This window comes from Macadamia integrifolia, chromosome 12 (assembly GCF_013358625.1).
Source record: "Macadamia integrifolia cultivar HAES 741 chromosome 12, SCU_Mint_v3, whole genome shotgun sequence".
NCBI classification, from domain to species: Eukaryota; Viridiplantae; Streptophyta; class Magnoliopsida; order Proteales; family Proteaceae; genus Macadamia; species Macadamia integrifolia.
Window position 1 is genome coordinate 17950133 of NC_056568.1, and position 23752 is coordinate 17973884.

The window sequence follows — 23752 nt, forward strand, 5'->3', positions numbered from 1 at the left end:
AAAACTTTCATCAAAATCATGGAGTAGTTCTTCCCTTCTTATTTATAGCTTCAGGAAAAGAACAATGTGGAAGTCTTACGTGGCCCAAGTGGAAGTCTTACGTGGCCTAAAAGATCCCTTACAACCTTGGACTCTTGGGAAATAGAAACTCTTCCAAAATAGAAGCTAATAAAGCGTACTAAGTCCGGCCTTCTAAAACAAACCATAAACACAAAAAATAGAAACTAACTTAACAACTTAGAACAAATAGTAATTTAATTTTAAAAAATAAAAAATAACTACTACTAATTACTCACTGGAGTATGGAGTAATTACCACTTGACTAAGAACCAGTAGTAATTTCTACAATATCAGGAGCTAACTATTACTAATGGACTGGCTTTATAATACTCAAACCTGGTCCATTACTTGGACTACAAAACAGAAACTACAAGGCCCAACTAGGGTTCCATCGTGTGGTAAACTTGATGGGCTTGTTGTTGAAGTCCTCTTCCTTTGTGATGAGATCTGCATCAGCTCTCCCCATCTTGAGAAAACTTGACCTTGAGTTTTAGAAAGTCGAGGGGTCAGTTGTGTGGTGAATGTTCTATTTCAGCCCATAACAGAATTCTGGCAGCTGTCGGAACGCAGGAATGTAGTCTTCAAGGCGAGGAACAATATCTCTTAGAAATACTCAGGTGGAATTACAAACTATAACAACCCAAACCCGAGATAGGGTAATAGGTACTGCCCTCACAGGCAATGATCAAATGATCAGAAAAATGAAACTAATATCTTATATACAACGGAAAGCGTTTATAAATAGGAAATTAAACTAAAGTCCATAATCCATCAACTGACTATCATATGTTTGGTGGCTACAAATAAAACCTCAATAACTCTATTATAATTGTTTTTAACTCAACTACTAAAATAAAGTAGAACTCGTCTTCTCTTCACATCCATTTGTGCTCCACCAACATGTGTTTACTGATCTGTAAGGGAAAGTGGTGGTGAGTTTCAAAAGCCGCATGAGGGAAACCATGTCATACCAGAAAACAAAAACATGTATATTGGTGAAAACATAATATTGGCGTAATCATGAAATACATAAAACATAGACATATTTTCATTCTAAAATATATAAATATGGAAAAAAAAATTATCTTTCTGAATCGTTCATAAATAATTTCACATGGTCATTTCAAATCACGACAAAATCATTTATATCCTGAAAAATCCTAAGGCAAATCAATTATCATATGAACTACCCAATGTATCATGATAGTGAGGACACACCGCTGATCAACACGGCTGCCTGTCTCGAGTCCTTTGACGGGACCCTCGAGTCTTTTGACGGGGTTGGCGGGCACCTCCTATCATTTCCAAGCCCTTTGATGGAAACCCCGAGCCTTTGACGGGATGGACATGCCCTCATTCAGTACCTAAACCCCTAGTGAAAAGGATGGTAGTCATATAGGGTTCTTTCTAATGTTCATTTCTTTTGTTTTTCTTTCATTCATTGCTTTCCCTTTCGATCCATTTTGTCCTTCCCATGCCTTTTGATGGGAATTCTGAGCCCTTTGACGGAGTGGACATAGATGGAATTTCAGTTTTCCTTCATTCTGTATCATTCAATAAGAGTATTTTCATTCTTTTAAGGCCATTTCATCATTCTTAATATTCTATAAATTCATGTATTTCATTCCTTAAAGAAAATCATTAGGCGAAGTCATTATACTCCCAAGTGCATAAAACATAAATGCTAAAACATGAGATGCTCTAAATGCTTATGAGATGCATATATAACAATATTGTCATATTGATAAAAACATAAGCATGTCAAGATATGAAATGCGGTAAAAAGTCGACGATATGACAAAGTTCCACTCACTTGTGCCTCTACTATGATGAGGATCCTGATTGATGTCTCGATTGTAAGAAGAATTACCTAAAAGAGTATATTCCAACGATTAGGCTTTAATTTGTACTGAATTTACTTCATCAGTTTACTATTAACGGTCCCCTCTAAAATTTACATTTTAGTGTTATTTCAATTAAAAACCTTTCTTACTTTCTAGTATTGTGTCATTCACTAAAAATCCTGATTTTATTTAATTACTAAAATGGCTTTTTAATGGTTATACAGAAACGCTGAAGAGCTTTATACCCCAAATTGCATTACAAATATATTCATTTCTACTTGGTTACACATTTCAGATGATCGTCTAATTGGGCCATTTGTTATACTATATCTCCTAGGTGTTCCCATTAGACTATTCAACCTGGGGGTTGTAACTTGTATTTGTCTCTTCTTTTGCATTTCAGTTGGTGCATAATTAGTACGTTAAATTTCTGTGTAATTGAATGTCTTTCCTGTAATTAAACCACTTCTTCATCCTCTCTCATTCTCTTTCTTGCATACTTTCTCTATCTCCTAAATTTTCCCTTCTGTTAATTTAATTTTGTTTTCTATCATTTCCAAGCCGTCTAATTCTCTCCTATCATATATATATCATAGTTTTTAAGCGGTCTAGAGATGGTAAGGCAGTGCTCTGCCTTACTTGAAGTGGCGCCTTATGGTTTTTTTTTTTTTTAAAACACATTTTAAAATTACTTGATGAAGATTCTAAATATAAATTTTTTATTGGTAAGTTTATGATTTTGTTAACACTTGAGATGTATGGGATCAGCTTTACTCCACCAAAAATAACCAAAACAAACAATAGAAAAACACAATTCACAAACAGCGTTTGGATTTTGTCAAGGGTTTTAAGAAAGGGCCTTGAGAAGGAATCAACGATCAAGGAAGAACCATTGATCTAGGCGATCATTTTGCTCCGGCAGTGGTGAGCTTCATTTTTCTTTGACAGAAGTAGAAATATAGTGGATGACCTTAGGCTTAGGCACTCATTTTGGCATCATAGAGGTAAGTGTAATAAATTCTTGTATTTTTTATGTCTTCTTTTCTTTATATTTATAATTTTGTTTCATAATTATGTATTTATATTATATGTTAATATGTTATGATGATTGATGATTGATGATTGATGATTGATGATTGATGAAGATGAACTTAATTTATTCACTTTATTGATTTGTTTTCTTGATGAATATCTTACATTGGTATGAATATGAACTTTTAATATTTATTTAACATATGAGTAATAGGATTCAACTAGGATTTGAGCAAAATAGATTGGTTTTATAAAAAAATTACACAAGAATGCTTTAGTCAATAAGGCGACGCTTTATGCCCGCCTTATCGCTAAGGCACTCTGAAAGACCCTCAAACGCCTCTGACACCTTACCGCCTTAAAAACTATGATATATATATTTTATTTTTTTCTTTTATTTCTCTCACCCACAATTATAAGATAGGGTCTAAAATCTCCTATTTTCTTTGAAAAGTCTTCTTTATTCTCAACAAAGAAGCTTCTTAAGAGCATATAGTTTTTGTAAACCTCCCTACATATTAGGAATTTACTTCCTTCTCTAATTTCCTCTTTTAATCAATTCTCCCATAGTTTATACATGCTTCTAATTATCATCATCAACATCATCATCATCATCATCATCATCATTACTATTACTACTACTGCTATTATTATTGTTATTGTTATTGTTATTATTATTTTTATTATTAACACTGTCATTATTATTGTTACTAATATTATTATTATTATTATTATTAGTAGTAGTAATATTAGTATTTAATTTTTTAAAAATGTACACACACACATAATTTTGCCCTCTTTATTTATTTTATTTTTAAAATTCAACAGTAATTTGAAGAAGAATTGCATATGCACACTCCCTCCCTCTCGGTTTCTCTCTCTTTCTCTCTCCATTATCTTTGCTTCCTAGTTTTGAATCTCTTCCACTAAATGTAAACCCTGAATCAGAAATGGGGAAGAAGACCTGCCTCTTGAAGAACACAAATCCTTTCTTCTAGCTTGGGCCTTTCACTCCTCCTTGCTCCTAGCTTTAAGCCTTCTTGATATTCAATTTCAGCCCTCAAATCCCTTCATAAATCCCTTAAACACTCTTCTTATCTGTTTTGCTCCCAGCTCTTTCATGTTCTTCAAGTCTTCTCCGAGACAAGAAAGAGAGAAGACTCTACTTTTCCTCTTTAAATCTTCCAGCTACCCTCCTTTCTTTCTCAACCACTCTCCTCTTTTTTTTCTCTCACCCTTGTCTCTTCTTTTTAAAGCGCTCTCAACTTGGGATGTGAGAACCGATCAAACTATTAGGCAATAGTTTATAATGTGAGAGTGGGCTTTGTTGTAGGAAATGAAAGTTAATAAAGGGGCCTTTCACATAAATGCATGGAAAACTTATTTGCCTACATGTGAAACTCAATTTTGTTGTTATAAATGAAATTCAAGAGAAGTTAAGACTAACCTACTCACCTCATTGGTTTGCCTTAAATATTAGTGGAGAAGAAGCTGAAGTAAATACACATCTAGTTAATGGCAATTGAATGCAATTGATGAAGAAGAGTATTAATGGAGGAAATGAGAAGAGAGGGTGCATGCATTGGTCGGCAACAACCCTTATCTCATTCAGTACCTTAGCACACAATATACACAAGCATACATCATATTTACTATATATATATGTATATATAACACAATATATACTATGATGTACCTTCCCCACAATGCTATACTAATTGTTTACACCTTAGCATTGTCATTAGGGCCTACAAATTTTGGGGCATTACACAAACTATGTACTGTGATATTGTGAGCCCTCTTTGCCTCAGATCCCGAACCTTCTGGCGTAGTTCGAAGACCTGAGCATCATTCCCCACTTGGGAGTAAATTTCCTGTATAGTCTTCCGGATCTTCGCAGCAAAGTCAATAAGGAGATAGCCACATGAGAGTTGTAGCTACCTGAAGTTGACAAGAAAGGACATAACTAGAGAGTTGGTGCACTCCCACTTGTCAATCTTAGGGCTCGTGGTTGGACGCTTCAAGGTTCCAGTGAGGTACCCGTAATAACGATATGACTTGATGAAGATAAGGATCAACCGTGTCCACATAAGGTAATTTGTACCATTAAGCTTGATAGCACAAGGAGGAAAGGTGGGAAGAGCTGTGGTTTCTCCGCCAGTGGAAGCAGAAGAGCTGGTAGACATGGTTTCAACTCAAGGGGGCTGTGCTAATGGAAGAGGCACCAGCCAGAGGTAGAAGAACCACCAATAGGCTGGCAAAAACCTGAAAACCCTAAAATTGATAAAAGGTGAAAACCCTGACAAATCGATTTTGGGGAGATCTCTAGATCAGAGCTCTAAGATAGTAAAGTGGCTAGAGCATACCATTACAAGGATAAAGAGCACCTATTACAACCAACATCAAGACGATTGGAGCATCAAGCAGGGAAAAAACACAATGGCATCAGAAATCAATTTCAGGGGAAAAAACCTTGAAAAAGTCGATGGAGATGGTGACTAAGTCTCTTAGGTCATTGTGGAAGAGAGTTTGATAGCCTAGAGAATAAGAAGATGGAGGCTAGTGACTTCCTTGGTGGTTTAAGGAATTACCATAGAGAGAGAGAGAGAAGCAGAAGAGAGATGGAAGAAGGCGCAAATGGAGGGAGGTGCTCGGAGAGAGAAAATTGAGAAAGAGAAAGAGATGGGAGATGGGAGAAACCTTAGGGTTTTGGATCCAAAGGCTCTGGTACCATGTTGGATGGGGTAATGATTTGTTTCATATATGATACCCGCTCTCTTAATTTATAATAACGGAGTGAAAGTTCTAGAGTATTACGAGGACCATTAAACCCCTTAAGGACCTAAGGACTTGTTTGGAATCTGACGCTTTCCCTAAACCCATTATTACAACATAGTTGAACTCCTAATGCCTATAGAGTAATTTGGCCTATTCATCTTGTTCCAAAGTTTAAGAAGATACTGGATGTTATTTCCTTTTGTTTTGTATTAGATTTTTATATTTTCATTTGATCTATTCATTTTTGCTTGAATATCATAGAAGTTCAATGTGTGTCTGTTAGTTCTTACTGATTGTAATATTCAATGCCATTGAGATTCTGAACTTAAAATCATAAATTCGTTGTGTAGGAGTTCTTTATAGAGATGCAGGCAACATATCTCTGGCTATTGAAGCATATGATCAATGCCTTAAGATAGATCCCGATTCTCGTAATGCTGGACAGGTATTGTGGGAAGTAATCCCGGTTTGCAAGTTCTAGATATATACTAAGATAAAGTTTTACCTGTTTTTTCTTGCAAAGTGATGTGGTTCATTGCTTCACTTTCTGTAGTCTGTTGTATGCATAATCACTGTGTTTTACATGCTTTTGTAAATGGTTGGCATGGTTGTTTCTTCAAGAAAAAGTGGCAATCCTCTTTTAACTAATTGGAGTTTCTGGAGAAACTGTGGCAGTGCTCTTTACTGTATGTAATCTCTGTTATTAAATTCTCCGAATTATTCGCGAATAATTCGGCCGAACAGAATTATACGAACTATTCTGTCCGAATCCGAACAGAAAATAAAAATCTGAAAAAAATTGCGGATTTTACCACTATTTTTAGAAAACATGAATGATTCTACCGAATCGAACTATTTACGAATTATTCGGTTAACTTGAAAACCCTGTTTTAAAAGTTAAAACCCTATTTTTCCGATTTTTGACCTTTAGGTTAAATAGGTAATACCTTAATAGGGTAAAGGGTTCCAAATTTCATCTTCCAAGTTCTAAGTTTCCAACTGAGGAGAGAGAAACTAAGAGGTAGAGAGCCGAGGGCTACAGCCACCGCTGCAACAACTCTGGCGGTCCAACTCCGACCACCTCTGCAAGCATTCAACTCTTGAGAGTCTGAGACATCGAGAGCCTGAGAGAGCGGCCCTCCATCCCTGCAGAACAAAAGCCCACTCCCTTAAGTCTTCAAATGTCTCAAACGAGATGAGAAAACAGAGTTGTTCCCATTCAGTTGTGTCCCTCAAGTCCTCGACTCCCACTGTTATGTAATAAAACAAAAAAAATCCCTTCTGTTTTTGTTTCTTTTGTTCTTCGTTTTTCTCATGAAGTCGACAAATTTAAATTCTATATCTGAATTAATAAGATACTCAAGAGTAGAAGACCGAGCCCACTGCCTACCCAGAAAATATCTTTTGCCTGATTCCATATATTTACCTTTTGCAGACTTTTACTGCTAAATCAAGTGGTCATCTGAGCTAGCTTATTGAGTTATAAGACAGGGTAGTTTTTTTATAAATAACTTGACCACTCCTAGGTTGGAGCACGGGAGAAAACATAAAGAGTGAGTTTGAAACTTTGAATCATATACACTTTCAGTAGATCTCACAGAAAGTGTCAAGATGTGACAAAGATGTGCCTTTAAGAGTTCAATGTAGTTAATGTACTCATGTACTGCCATAATGGGAGGGCTTTTGGTCATTTGGCCACTTCCTAAGCATTATGGAGTCTATGAGTCCTAAAGCACAGAGACCTAAGCTGGGATTCTTTATCTAATTCAATAGAGGGAGAGTAATGTGTTATTTTACCTCATCTTAAAGATCAATAGATTTACATCCTAAATTTAACGATTAAGTTTGAGAATTTAGTAATGTAACCTGGTTTTGTTCACATAGCCTATTTTTATGTCTTTTGTATCTTAAGTAGATATGTTAATTACTTGATAATATAATACGGATACAATAAATTATAAAAATCAGATCAGAATTTTTTGCCCAACTTTTGTTTTGGTAAAAGAATAATTCTCGAATCCGAATCCTAATTCGGATTTTATTTTGCCCGCTTTTTTGACCGAACTCGTAAATTAATCAATCGAATTATTCCTAATAATTTTCCGTCCTAATAATTCCTGAATCCGAATTTGCTAACCAAGCCTTGGAGCCAAGTTATCTGAAGAAGTAGTTTTTCATTTTCAGTAGAAAATGTGTTTTCTGCCAGGTCAACTAAATAGTAAAAAATGTATTTGCATTATATAACCCAGGGAAAAATATAAATGATGTCTTTGCATTGTGAAGGATGGATGTGCTATGTTCCACTGAAAATATTTATTTAGACAATATAGTTGACACCAAATAGAGGCTCAACGAGAGAGAGAGTGCGCGTTCTTGCTGGGAAGCTTACTACTGTGCGGAGAACAGGAGGATGAGATGTACTCGAAGCGGAGAACACGAGGAAGCGATGCTCCTCCGGCCAAACCTTTCTTCTCAACCCCGGCACAGGCGTAAGGGTTTCTCTCAGAGCTGCTATTCCTTTCCCCTGTTTTTTTCTTCCCTTTTAGTCATTTTCTCCCATATTCAGACCCACCTTGGTGCTGTCTTCTCATGCTTGACCTGGCATCCCCTCTCTCTGGTGGTAGATCTCTTTTGTCTCTTTTGCTGAGCTTGGATTTGAGGTTTTTTGTACTTTTCTTGTTGTAGCCCCTTCTGTAGCTTGGTGACTGTAATTGTTCAACTCTGTGATTGCATTTTCTAGTTTCGACCACCTCATAGTAACATGAAATTTCTTTCCTTAAACTGTCGTGGCCTTGGTCGCATCTCGGTTCAGCGAGAATTAAGGTCACTGGTCCGTCTTCATCAACCAAGCTTGGTGTTTCTGTGTGAAGTAAAATCTAACACTGTTAATCTTCATGCACTTTCCTGAAGACTTCAATTTGACAGTTATATTTCAGTTCCTCCATTAAACCATGCTGGTGGGTTACTTCTTTTTTGGAACTCCTTTATCAAGGTTTCATAGGTTTGGCGGTCTGAATGGTGCTTACATGCACTTCTATCCACGTCCTCTGCATCTTGGTATCTCACGCTGGTTTATATGAGTTCGAATCCCAATGCGAGAACATTGCAATGGCACACTGTCTAATTTATTCCATACCATTGATCTTCCATGGCTTATTGCTGGTGATTGGAACTTATTTATTTCTCCCAATGAGAAACGTGGAGGTCGTCCCTTTCAGTCATCTCAAGCTACACAGTTTCTGGATTTCATCAATCTCACTGGATTATTGGATTTGCCTTACACGGGCTCACCGTTTACTTGGTCGAATGGCAGAATAGGATTTCAGAGAATAGATGTGCGATTGGATTGCTTTTTATGTTCTTCAGATTGGCTATCTTTATTTCCAGATGCTTTAGTGAATCTTTCACAACTTCAGATCATGATGCACTAATTCTACAAATGGATTGCCGCACCCCCTATTTACACAGGCCTTTCCGATTTGAAACTTTGTGGCTGCTTGAACCATCCTTCATGGAAATTGTGAAATCGGTCTGGAATTCTAATCTCTGTGGCTCTGCATCTCATGTTCTCATGTGCAAGCTATCATCCCTTCAGATTTCTCTGAGAAGATGGAATAAAAATGTGGTGGGTGACATTACTGAACGCATTCACAAACTAAGAGTTTTGGATGGATAAATAAATTCATTACCAAGTATTCATAAAAAAGTCCTTGACAAAATTTTGTTACATTCAAGTGTTCTTGGATAGAAAATTTACAGCAAATGTCAATGTTGAGCTATGAATCCACTTGTTCCAAGCTCCTTTGGGTGTGATTTGGTCAAAAGTTGCAAGAAAAATCAAATTTGGGGGTTTATCCTTCAAAGTTGCGCAAAATGAGTCTACTTTACTGAGACTGGGTCAAATTTAGACATTGTATTTTTCTTTTTTATCGTATCTAGTTTTGTCTTGAGATCTCTCGAAGCTGAGAAAATACCGGGATCTCGCTGAGATCTTGTATGAGTACTAGAATGCATGTGATTCAATTAAAACAACTTAAATATGCACTGGGAATTAATAGACAAAAAATTCTAAACTATTTCATAAATCATATATGATTCATTACAAAGAGTCAAAGATATGGGAGTCAAGAATACATGCAAGTTGTCACCCCTATGACATCCTAGAGTCCTAGTAACATGCAGCAAACCGTCGCTTCCAATATGTTCCTTTACTGCCCAAGTACTTGTTCCAACCTTGTATGGCAGTGACTTGACAAGAAAGCACAAAAAATGAGGTTTCTCCCTCTCCTCTATCGAAACTGAAAAAGGGAACAAAATGGGTCAAAATTAAAAGCATAGTAATGTTTCAACTGAAATATTGGTGAAACAATAGTTATTAAGGCGGAAAGGCGATAGGGTTGGCATAAAGCATCGCCTTATCGAATGAAGCGTTCTAGTGCTGCTTTTTTTATGCAACCATTTTATTTGGCATAAGTAGCATATTAAAAATTATATAGTTATACTTAAGTGCTAAATAAATATTAAATATTTATATCAATGCAAGATATTCATTAGAAAAACAAATCAATAAAGTGAATCACTAACTAAGTTCATCTTCATCATAGCATATAATATAACTATAAAACAAAATTGTAAATGTCAAGAAAAAAAGGTTGTTAAAATATGTATGCATTTATTATACTTACCTCTATGATGCCAAAATGAGTACCTAAGGTCATCCATTATATTTCTACAGCTGCCAGTCTGATTAGGACAGCAACTAAGGTCATTATCACTGAAGTGGGAAAAGGAAACTGTTAGAATATTTGTATTAGGATTTAGGGGTACATTAGGAACTGTCCTATGTTAAGTTGGCCTTGTATGTAATTTTTAACATTTCTTTTATTTCTTTTTCACCTCCCTTAGGGAGGAATATGTAATTCCCTAAACATTATTTGAATCTAATATAGGTGAGATGAGCTTAGAGCTCATTCACATTTTGCCCTCATCTATCTCTTTCTCCTCTCATCTTCTCTCCCTCTCCTCTCTACCTCTCTTCCCCCTTTCTCCTTGGTCTCTAATCTTACCCTTCTCAACTTCCAACTTGGTATCAGAGCAAGCAAGGAGTTTGAGAGTCGACTAAGGGTTCTTCCTCTCATTCTTTGAGTATCTTTTGGGACCCTAGAAAATAAAGGGGTCCAATTGAGGCTATACTATATAAAGAAATTCAACAAGGTGACCTAATGGAGTTTTAGAAGCATCTTGAAGACTCTTGGAGGGAGATTGAAGCTTTACAAGGACCTATTGGAGCTCAAACCACGATTTTGGTTCCCGACCAGCATTACCGCCAGTTTCGCTTTGTATTTTTTCTCTCTTCTCAAGTGACTATTGGGGATGGGGCTAGGCTTGTTGGTGTCGCCCAAGGCCCACTGGTTTGGCCCTCCTAAGCTGGGGTTGAAGAGTTGTGGTGTTGTTAGAGCACAACTCAAATACATGCTTGCTGCTAGGTATCGCTAGTACCCTGTTTTCTGCATTTATAGTCTGAAATGACCTATTTGGTGTTCTTGGGTTGTTTTTTGATGAAGGTACTCTATCATATGATGCATGTGTGTGATATTGGAATAAAGTACTACAGTAGCTAGTGGATTAAATTGGTTTTATCTCAAGTTTCAAGTTTCTTTTGCTTGTTGGAATTTTTTTTTTTGGTTCCTAGAAGAAAGTGTTTGGGTATTGTGTTAACCCTTGCTTTGGATCTCCAACCGTGGTTGTTTAGGAGTATCCACTCACCATGTCTGACCTCACTGAACCTTTGGAAGCTATATCGGCTGGGTCGAGTAGTACCAATCTTAGCCAAATTGTCTTTGACAACCCCAACAATCAGATTTCCCTTATTAAGTTGGACAACACCAATTACTTGGACTGATTACTCTGTGAAGTTATCCCTGAGGAGTCGAGGAAAAATTGGATATATTAATGGGACTATCAAGGCTCCCGTTGTCTCTGATCCAAAATATCATAAATGGGAAACTGCAAATTCCACTATTATGACTTGGCTTCTTTTTTCCATGAAACTTGAGATAGGCAGAACATTTATCCGGATGGAAATTGCTAAAGATATCTGGGACAGTGTCTCTAAGACCTATGACAGGGTGGGTGACTCTGTTAAGGTCTATCAACTTCTTTATAAAGCTCTCTCTATGAAGCGGAGAAACATGACTAAATCTGACTATTACAACACTATTGTAGGACTCTAGGAAGAGTATGATCATTATCGGGACCTTCAGTTGTCTAATCCCGATGATGAAGCCAAGGTTTACAAGTCCCTTGAAAAGGAGAGTTCTGATCTTACTAGGAGGCTTGAACTTGGATTATGAGCAAATTTGGATATAGATTTTGGGATGGTCACCCCTTCCATCCCTTGATGAGGTGTAGCTACTTATTGAGGAGACCAGAAGAAGTACTATGGAGTCTACTCCCCCACTTGAGCGATCTGCTCTTTCTTTCACTGCTCACAAAGAATAGCGTGGAGGCGGCCAAGGGCAAGGATCATCCCATGGGATGATCGTGATAGACCCCGACAGTGTGACCATTGAGGGAAACCTGGACATACTTGAGACAGGTGTTGGGTGCTTCATGGCTGTCCTAGTACACATGGTGGTCGCTGAGGTGGGGCTACAACCCATGCTACTATGACAGAGATTGATCCTCGAGGACCCTCACATGTTGATACCAACTTCTTCTCTAGTGATGATATTGCAGTGCTCCACCGGTTCATGTCTCAGCTTGATAATCCATCTACCTCACAGGATGCCTCACCTTCCGCATGGGTTATTGATTTTGGAGCCACTGACCACATGATTGGTACGTCTCACTATTATGATTCTTACTCCATTTGTTCGGGCAAGGATAAGGTTCGGGTGGCTGATGGTACCCTTTCCTCTATTTCCGTAAAGGCAATATTCCTATTACTTCTTCTATTTCACTTAAATTAGTTCTCCATACCCCTAACCTTACTTTGAACCTTTTGTCTGTGAGTAGTTTGACTAAATCTTTGAATTGTTGTATCACTTTTTTCCCTTCCCACTGTCTTTTTTTCAGGATTTGGTGACGAAGAGGATTATTGGCAGTGGACGTTAGGAGAGCGGACTCTATTGCCTTGAGCCACAATTATCTGTTTTGACTACACCACAATCCTATGCATGTGGATGTAGTGATAATAGTTCTATGGATTTTGTGATGCTTTGGCATCAACGTTTGGGACATCCCTCTTTTGTTGTTATGAGGAAACAATTATCTTTTTCCTTCTTTTCATATATTTCATTGTGAACCATGTACTTTTGCTGAACATTGTTGTTCTTCTCATCCCTATGATGGTAGTAAATCTGTTGTTCCCTTTCACATTGTGCATACTGATGTCTGGGGACCTTGTCCTATTACCTCTTTATTTGACCATCATTACTTTGTTTCATTTGTTGATGATTTCTCTCGTTGCACTTGGGCCGTTCTTATGAAACAGAAAAATGAGGTTTATGATCCCTTCAATTTTTTTTTATGAAATGGTCCACACCCAGTTTGAAACAGGATCAAAATTGTCCGGTCTGATAAAGGGGGGAGTACATGTATGGTGGTCTACAAGAATTTTCACTGACAATGGTATTATTCATTAGCTTACGTGTGTTGACACCCCCCAATAGAATGGGGTGGCTGAGAGGAAAAATCGGCATTTGTTAGAAGTTGGTAGAAGCCTTCTATTTGGTATACCTGTTCCTAGAACTTTTTGGTCTGAAGTTGTCCTTACTGCTGCATTTCTCATCAATCGCATGCCTACTGAAATCCTTGGGTCCCAAAGCCCCATTGCATTCTTGTCCCCTCAGTCTTCTGCTTTTTCTCTTCCTTCCTGGGTGTTTGGTTGTATTTGTTATGTGCATATTATCAAATCCGCACCAAACTTGATCCTAAGGCTCTCAAATGCCTCTTCCTTGGGTATTCTTCTACTACCTTACAAGCGTTATCACCCTTCCTCTCGTAGGCGATTTCTTTCCAAAGATGTCACATCTCTTGAGTCTGTGTCTTTCTTTGCTCCTCATCAGCATCCTCCTCAGGGCGAGAATGGGAATGCAAGTGAAAAGGCTGCTGATACTATTCCATTTCTTATTCTTTTGCCTCTTACTCAACATAAAGAGATAGACGATGTTGACACTGTGGAGACTGGTGGGGCCTTATACAGAGAAGGCACCGGTTATTGTATACACAAGAAGGACAAAGAAGACTTGCCAAGAGTCCTCTTTGGATCCACATCCTGAGTTTCATCCTCCTTAGGCTGGTAACATTTTTTCTTCTGAGTTAGACCTCCCTATTGCTATTTGAAAGGGCAAGAGAGCTTATACTAACCCTATAGCCTAGTTTGTTTCCTATGATGCTCTCTCTCCTGCAGGTATTGCCTTTATTGTTGCTCTTTCTTCTACTTCCATTCCTAAAACTGTTATTGAGGTTATGACACATCCCAAGTGGAAGGAAGCCATGTCTGAGGAAATGATGGCCCTTGAGAAGAATGGCACTTGAAAACTGGCTGATCTCCCCAAGGGAAGAGTTCCAGTTGGATGTAGGTGGGTCTATACAATCAAGTACCGATCAGATGGTGCTATTGAGAGGCACAAGGCAAGATTAGTGACCAAAGGGTATAGTCAGGTGTATGGAATTGATTATCAGGAGACCTTTGCTCCTGTGGCCCAACATAACTCTATAAGAGTTCTTTTATCTATGGTAGCAAATAGCAATTGACCATTATATCAGTTAGATGTGAAGAATGCCTTCCTATGGTGACTTAGAGGAGGAAGTGTATATGTACCCCCCCCCCTTTTGGCTTCAAATCTCCAGCAGTTGATGGTATGGTGTGTCTCCTAAAAAAAGCTCTATATGGCCTCAAGCAATCACCAAAAGCTTGTTTTGAGAGGTTCAGACAAGCCATCTTGAAGAATGGGTATTCCCAGAGTTAAGCAGGTCACACATTATTTACCCGGAGAGTTAATGCTACGATCACAACGTTGATTGTCTATGTTGATGATATTATGGTGACTGGAGATGATTGTGAGCAGATAGGTAGGCTGAAAGCCTACTTGGCCAAACAATTTGAGATTAAATACCGAGGGCACTTGAAGTACTTCTTGGGGATTGAAGTGTTAAGGTCTAAGAAGGGAGTCAATATTTGCCAAAGGAAATTTGTGTTAGACCTGTCGAAGGAAACAAGGATGTTGGGGTGCAAACTTGTAAGTTCTCCAATTGAGCAAAATCACAAGTTAAGAGAAGACTGTGGTTCTTCTCTTGTTGATGCAAGGAAAATACTAGAAGCTAGTGGGAAAGCTTATATATCTGTCTCTGACTCGCCCTGATATCACTTATGTAGTGGCAATAGTGAACCAATTTATGCATGCTCCTAAGAGTGGGCACTTGGAGGCTGTGTACCGCATCCTCAGATACTTGAAATCCTCTCTAGGAAAAGGACTCTTATATGCCCAGAACAATCACTTGAGGATAGAAGGTTATTTTGATGCTGATTGGGCTGGATCCATCTCTGATAGACGCTCTACTTCTGGTTATTGCACATTTGTGGGTGGTAATTTGGTTATATGGCGGAGCAAGAAACAACCTGTTGTAGCTAGATCCAGTGCAAAGTCTGAGTACAGAGCAATGGCTCATACTGTTTATGAGCTCACTTGGCTGCGTCGGTTGGTTTTCGAGTTGGGGTATGACATTGAAGGACTTATGAGACTCTACTGTGACAACAAAACAGCAATAAGCATTACTCACAACCCAACGCAACATGATAGAACAAAGCACATTGAAGTAGACCGGCATTTCATCAAGGAGAAGATTGATTCCAGTAATATCTGCACATCCTTTGTGAGGATAGGTGATCAATTGGTAGACATTTTCACCAAAGGACTCATTCCTCACCAGTTCAGTACCCTCTTATGCAAGCTGGAAATGTATGACATTTATTCTCCAACTTGAGGGGGAGTGTTAGAATATTTGTATGTGGGGTACATTAGGAATTGTCCTATGTTAAGTAGGGATCCCGTAAAAACTTCTTTCGAGGAATGGGCTAGACCAGGTCATTTCTCAAGAACAATAGCGAAGGGCCCTTGATGCAGTTGCACGATGGACTCAGGAAAAAAAAAATCTTTGATTTGATTTTCTTTTTTTTTAGAAACACTTCCCTTTGAAATTAGCTAGCTTCTAATTTTAGAATAGTTTCCTTTTCAGTAATTGCCATTAATTGTTTGGTTTTTCCTTTATATTGGATATGTAAATGATGGAGAAGTTTAGTTTTTAGAATATGATGTTTGAAGAATAGGAATTTTGGTATGAAACTATGGCTGCCGTGAGTTGTTCTCCCCTCCCTTGACTTTCTTTTCTTTTCCCTCTATTTTTTTTCTCTCCTACTGTTCATTCTCTCTATTGTTGGTCGATCCCTGTTCTGGGCGATAAAACCAGCCTCAGTTTAGTGGATCGAACTCCTTGGTGCTTGACCTGGTGGGGCTGAGACTTTGGGTGTAAGTTCCTTTCTCTTGGGCGACATAACTCCTCAAGCTCCAGCTCCAAAGCCCTCTCCAGTCCTGAGGTCGAAACCGGGTTTCAGATCTGCCCTGGGAGTTGTCGCCATCTTCAGTTTCAGGTGCTTCCCACGTCCTTTCAGCCTACCGACCTGACCAGATATTATGTGGATTTGGAAGAGCCTCCTCTTGCGACCTCACACCTGAAATTTCAGACCAAATAGAGAAGGTTTGAAGGAGCTACTTCCATCGCAAGCTGCTGCCCTTTCTCTTCTTGCAGGTCGACCAAGGAAGAAGAAGATTTGGTCGTGGGTTATTTAGGAAACTACTCCCCTGGTTTGACCATTATACCCTTCCCTATTGTTATTAACTCTTATTGCCCTATTTTGTTTCTTCTTCCTAGTTTACCTCTCCACCAAATTGTGGCTTTCTATTCACTATCTACCCATTATTACAAATTTGCCATTCTTTTACAAATTCCATCTAATTACAGAATTGCCACTCTCCTTTTAGCTTTTGTTTATTTACAATACTGCCATTACTCTTTAGATTTTGAATTTACTACTTTATTGTGGTCCCTAAGCGATCCGATTCCCTCGGATCTGCATCAGCCTTGAGACTACCACTTGGATCTAGAATCTACCGATTGCTCTAGGTTTACATACAACTACATTGGCCCTTGTATGTAATTTCTAACATTTCTCTTATTTTTGTTTCACCTCCCTTAGGGAGGAATGTGATTTCCTAAACATTATTTGAATCTAATATAGGTGAGATGAGCTAAGAGCTCATTCACGTTTTGTCCTCAACTCTCTCTTTCTCCTCTCATCTTCTCTCCCTCTCCACTCTATCTCTCTTCTTCTCCCTTTCTCCTTGGTCTGTAATCTTACCCTTCTCATCTTCCAACTGAAACAAGGAAAGAAGAAGAAGAATGAAAAAAGAGGAGGGAAGTTTCGCTGGAATGGGATGAAGAAGAATGAAGGAACAGAAGAAGGGATCAAGGGTAGAGGAATAGAAAAAAACGAAGAAGAAAGAGGAGAAAAAGATCTCCATTCAGTAGTAGAGAACTGAAAAAAAAAGAAGAAAAAGAAAAATAAGAAAAAGATTATCTTGTCGGAGCTGGAATGGCTTGAGGAAGACTCGCCGGTGGAAGAATCTCGCCGGAGGAGAGTTGCCAGAGCTGGAATCGACGGAGGAAGGAACACCAGTGCCTTGGTTCTCCGAAACAAAGAATAAAAGAGCCAAAAGGATTTTGTGATTTGTGATTTGTGATTTGTTCAACCAAAGTGTATATCAACCATAGTGTGTTTTTATTATATAGACTTGATCCCATAATTCTCAAGTCTACAGAATTCCCATAGACTTGCCAATCATTACAAAAGATATGGACTATGTGGTAATACACAAAAAATTAATTAGCAAACAAAAATATAGATGGCGTCCGGTTTGGTCGTAAGGTACAGTATGGCATCATAAGGTGTCGCCTTATGTGAAACCCATAAAACGCATAACTGCTTTAGCCTATCCATACCGCCTTAACGCCTAGTGACGCCTTAATAACTATGGCTGAAACGTAAAAATTTCTATGAATTGCATGACATTTTGCTTTGACATCTGTTGAAACCAAAATATTTCATGAAATCTCATCATAATCTTGAACTATAGTTTATACTTAACATTGGATTCATTCCCAGCACAACTTCACAGTTTACAGCATATATTACATGTGGCTTATGCACAGGTGGCATGAATTGGAGGCTCAGCTGTTGCTAAGAAATTTTGACAACTACTATGTCATCTGACGTAATTTGTAATAGGATTCTCTATCTTTAGTCTTATACTTTGGTGTTTTCTTGATGGCTGTGATATGTTGTAGGTTTCAATCAAGGGAAAAAGAGGGGGGGGGGGGGAGTTTCCATGTGGTGTTATTGTTAAAAAAAGAACCTGAGCTTATTCAGAGTTCAAGACTTCTTACTGATGAAGGACGAAGTCTTCTGAGCTATTACTGTTTGAGTTCATCTACTCTTTTATCTTGCTTATCATTCATTGCACCTCGTTTGAATATATAATCTGTATAGATGTTATGTTTATAAAAGTGCTCTTTCTGACTGTGAAAGAAGGAAATTTTGTACCGAGTGTTTTTTGAAATTCTTTTTTCCCAAATGCTTATTATGATCTCTTTCTGACCAAATATGGATTATAATGAGTTTTTTGCAGAATCGGTTGCTTGCGATGAACTACATAAACGAGGCAAATGATGATAAACTTTTCGAAGCTCATAGGTAACATCAATTCCCATCCGGAACCTTTTATTTTTCGATCACAATAAGGTTTGTAGAAATGCTAAGCTGGTGCAAGAACATTGGTAGACCTCAGGTTTTCACCATCAAGAGGTCCACATCATTTCAGATTTTTAATTGATGGAACCTGCAGTTGGAGTCAGAATCCACAGGTTTGGAGGCTGCTGCGGCTAGCATTGCAATGCTGGTCCTCAGATCAGTTTAATCATGCTCTTTCTGATTAACTTGTCTTGCATACACAGTTTCTTTATTACGTGCAAAGTCATTAGCATGTGGACCGCTTCCCCTTTCTGTTCTTTTGTTTTTCTGGCTCCTTTTAATCATTGAAGGAGAGCTTTTTAGTCATGTGGCCAAGGATTTAAAAATTGGGATTGGAATGTCGAAATTGCCTGATCCAGGTTAGTATTGGACAGGGATGATTCAAGCTGGGACAGTGCTAGCTCATTGGCCCTTGTTATTTTATATATTTTTTCCGGAATATGGTACCAAGTTGTAAGTTGCATGCGGGTCATTCATATTTCATCTTTTGCCTGAAGAGAATCTTTGCTTTTTTCCCCTTAATTATCCATGCTGGTTGAGTCGCACCTTACTGTTTTGAACAGTGCACTTGTTTGGTTCTGGAGACCCTCTTTCTGTGTATAATCTTAATTTTTGTGAATATTTCCTTCTTTAGGTTTATCTCATCAGGTATTTTTCAAGCACATTGGCTGGTAGCATAATTTGCATACAGTAGTGTTTCTTTAAATTTTTGGTTTGCTTCAGATTATTATCTAATGAGCACATGATAATTTGTTTGACCACCAACACTATTCCACTTGATGCTATGTAGATGCCTTCAACTAATCATCTGTTCCTTGTTTTAGATTGCATCCCAAATTGTTGACCTGCAAAGTGATACTTGATTGAATATGCACACATTACTAGGAAGGAAGTAAAGATTTGCTTCTTAGGAGTGTCTGTCTGAATTTAAACTTGCTTGCAGGGATTGGGGTAGGCGGTTTATGAGGTTATATCCACAGTACACATCTTGGGACAATCCAAAAGATCCAGAGCAGCCGCTTGTTGTTGGATATGTCTCTGCAGATTATTTTACTCATTCAGTATCATATTTCATTGAAGTACCACTTGTCTATCATGATTATTCAAATTACAAGGTTGTCGTGTATTCTGCAGTTGTAAAGGTATCATTAATTGTGGAATTACACTTTTATTTCTTTATTATTCATCCCATTGCTTCGATAATGTGTAAAGGATTACTTTTCTTCATCATTTCCTATACATATATGAAATGGTTTAAGGAAAGAGTGATACTCTGTATTGACAAAATAACACTTTGGATGTACCTTATTTGTTTATGTTCTGATGAGGTTAGTTTTTCATCCTCTGGTGCAGGCGGATGCCAAAACAGCTAGATTTAAAGATACAGTTTTGAAAAAGGGTGGGTTGTGGAGAGATATTTTTGGAATCGATGAGAAAAAGGTTGCAAGTATGGTTAGAGAAGATAAAGTTGACATCTTGGTTGAACTCTCTGGTCATACATCTAACAATAGATTAGGAATGATGGCTTGCAAACCAGCACCTGTGCAGGTATAGGCATCTTTGCAATGTGTTTTTTGATTTTCCTTGGTGTATTGGTTAATCTGTTTGATTCGTCGATTCCTTTAGACAGTTGGATTTGCAGTTCTTTACATTGAAGATCTTGGAAAAGTAGTTTACAATTGAATTGAACTCTGGCGCTTGTATTTTTAAGTTCTCTTTTTTTTTCCTTGAAAAGCAGCAGGCTAGATAGTTTTCTCATATCTAAGCAGTTAATTTGCCAATCACAACAAGGGTTCAGCTACCTAGTTGATCTGGTGTCCTCCTAGTGGGGCTCTATGTATAATGAAAACTCTGCTTAAGACCAAGAAAGTTTGTTTTGAGATATGGCAACAGACTAAAGATTCAGAAGATAAGAAGAGGTTTTATGATGCTCGAAACGAAGCTAGGAAGATTGTTGGGATGGCTAGTATGAAGAAATATGAGGATATTTATATTAGCCTAAACACAAAAGAAGGGGAAAACGATATGTGTATATATATATATATGTTAGCTAGAATGAGAGAGGAAGCGTAAGGATTTTAATCAGGTGAGGTTTATCAAAGGTGATGATGGAAGAGTGTTGGTAAAAGGTGAGGACATTGGGAAGAGGTGGGAATGTGGGATGAGTATATTAGCACCCTACTAAATAGAGATACTTTTGAGTATGAATGACTTGGAAGATTGCTTTGCTCAACAAGACTCATTGTCATAAATATGTTCGAAAGGTTAGTGTGGCAGAATTTAAAGAAGCCTTGAGAAAGATGAAAGCATACAAGACATCGGGCCTAGATGAAATCCCAATAGAAGAATATAAAACCCTATGAGTATGTGAGGTTAATTGACTAACCAAGTTGTTTGATAGGATTATGAACACAAAGAAGATGCCAAATGATCGGTGGGAGTATCCTAGCTAGATGTTAAAAAATAAAAGGGATATTCAGAGTTGTAATAAATACATAAGCATAATAATGAGTCATTCTATGAAACTATGGGAGAAGATTATTGAAGCCCACTTGAAAAGAGAAACTAAGATCTCGGTGAACCAAGTTGGATTTATGCTAGATAAATACATGAAAAAAAGCTATCTATATACTGCGGAGTCTCATGGAAATTATAAAGCCCACAGGAAAGATCTCTAAATAGTTTTTATTGACCTAGAAAAAGCTTATGATAGAGTTCCTAGAGATTTAATCCGACATGTCCTAGTGAAGAGAGAGGTGTCGAGTACATATGAAGATATAATTAAGGAGGACATGTATAAGGGCGTAGTGACTGAGATCTATGGGAGGGTATGACAAGGAATTCCCAATTACGATTGGGTTACATCAAGGATCGGCCTTAAGCCCTATTTGTTTGCGCTTATCATGGATGAGTTAACCAAGAGCATTCTAAACGAGATCCTTTGGTGTGTATGCTCTTTGCCTTTGACATTGTTTTAGTGGATGAGGCTAAAGCCGGGATTACCGCTCCGTTGAAGTAATGGAGATCAACCTTGGAAACAAGAGGTTTTAAGGTTAGTAGATCGAAGACGGAGTTTATGATATGGAACTTTAGCCACTCTACAATGGATAATGATATGGTGACTATTGAGGAGAGAGAGATCCCACAAAGTAACTATTATAGATATCTGGGGTCAACTTTAAATAAAGAAGGTGACATAAAGGATGATGTTTCTCAATTAAGTAAAGTGGGTTGGATGAAGTGGAGAGGTGCATCTGGAGTGTTTTGTGATTGACATATAACTTTAAAGCTTGAAGGAAAATTCTATAGGACTGTTGTGCATCCAGCTATGATGTATGGGGCAGAATGTTGGGCAGTTAAGAAGTTTCACATAGAAAAGCTATGTGTAGCGGAGATGAGGATGTTAAGATGGATGTCCGGCAAAACTAGGAAAGATAAAGGGATGAGCATACTAGGGCCGTTATGGGAGTTTCCCAGATCAACGACAAGCTCCGTGGAAGTCATTTGAGATTGAATGACGATGTTGAAAGGAGACCTAAGGACGCCTTAGTAAGGGGGAGTGACCTGATTCAGATTTAAGGAGCTAAAAGAGCTAAGGGTAGACCTAAAATGACCATAGCGAAGTGGTGAGGAATGATATGCAAAGTCTTGGTCTCATCCCAAGTATGCCCTTGGATAGAGCCTATTGGAGGGCAAGGATCCATTTTGCCAGCCCCATTTAGCTGAGATTTTCCTGACTTGGTGGGTTGTGCCTCTTTCCTCTTGCTTTGGTCTTTGTACTCTTATCTTTCTTTCCCATCTCTCATTTATTTATTTATTTTTTTTGTGGGATGGATCCATGTAGCCTAGTCCATTAAGTTGGGAAAAGGCTGAGTTTGTTATTGTTTGTTGATCGCTACAAGGGTACCTCGATAGATCAGTTGATGATTTTTGTAAAGGATAGGGTTTTCAATAGATAATTCATATATATATATATATACTAGTAATCTCATACGTGCATTTGTACGTGGACATTTGTTAGCTTGTGGCATATGTGACATCAACTTTAAGACAATCGAATTAATCTTGCCTAGCGTTGTTTGATTTTGATATTCGAATTAATAGCAAACTCAGTCCTATCCCAACTTAATAAATATTATAAATTCACAATTTCCAGGTATTGCTTGACCATCTTAAATAGATCCTTAACAAGTCCAAGGTCTGTCAGGCATATCATCAAACATTCTCTATCCACTCAGATCACCCAATTTGAAATACAAATCAACAAGAACATTTGTGCTTCTTTTAGTGAAATTTGGCAACATGAGTCCTCAATCATGGAATTTTGATGACATGAACATGACAAATGTATAAATATTATAAGTTGTTGAAAAATCTCAAATATCCTTGATAGAAATCAATAAGTGGTATGAGTTCCTATGAAAAACAGAAGCATCTGTTCAATGTATGTGGAAGAGCACAGATAACGAGGATAGAACACTCTATTCGTCTTTGTTCTATGATGTAAGAAGCCAATGGAGGGATGTGACTTTGAAGCCAGGTGTAATGGGAGGGGGACGTTGTAGAGAGGGAGAGAGAGAGAGAGAGGTTCGCATACGTTTGCATTTCCATTGTTTGTTTCAAATCAATGAATTTGTAATCCTTGCATGCATAGAAATGAAAGAAAAAAGAAGAAGTTAGGAAAGAGAGAAAGCGGGATGTGGAGCATCTGATTACGAGGAGAGATAAGTCTCTATTTTCTTTGGTTCGCATGGAAGGAATTGTTGTGATGTGTTTAGTTCCAGGAGATGGATGCACCTGTCTACACATTATGGTGAATGTCATTTTGCTGGATCAATTTGGAGGAGCTTGTTAGGTTCATATGGAGGCAATTTGTTTGGGGAACAACTTCACAATTCTCTTTCGTGCACACTTAAACATATCTAACTGATTTGGAACTATAGTCTTGGCTACTAGTAATGTTCAAGTCAGCTTCTTGTTTACTTACCATGGCGTCTGCTGTTATATTGCATATACCTGTTGCCTTATTAATTTGCTGACGGTAATTCTTGATTGGATGTGTTTCTTTTTTCAATTTGTGAATATATAAAATGCTAGGTCTGTTGATCTCATTATCTGATATGGAATCGTAAGTTTTCTAAGGCTAATGGTACTCTTTCTCCTAAAT

General features: G+C 37.9%; 1 protein-coding gene across 4 annotated transcripts in view; it reads left to right on the top strand.

Moving 5' to 3' along the window:
- LOC122057098 (probable UDP-N-acetylglucosamine--peptide N-acetylglucosaminyltransferase SPINDLY) overlaps positions 1 to 23752 on the top strand; it is a 79110-nt gene that overhangs the window by 26773 nt on the left and 28585 nt on the right. For all 4 annotated transcript variants that reach the window (XM_042619100.1, XM_042619103.1, XM_042619101.1 and 1 more), the window contains 4 exons: positions 6065 to 6159; positions 18464 to 18528; positions 19529 to 19727; positions 19939 to 20133. In XM_042619100.1, the coding sequence (XP_042475034.1) occupies positions 6065 to 6159; positions 18464 to 18528; positions 19529 to 19727; positions 19939 to 20133 (554 nt within the window). The remainder of the gene's footprint in view (positions 1 to 6064; positions 6160 to 18463; positions 18529 to 19528; positions 19728 to 19938; positions 20134 to 23752) is intronic.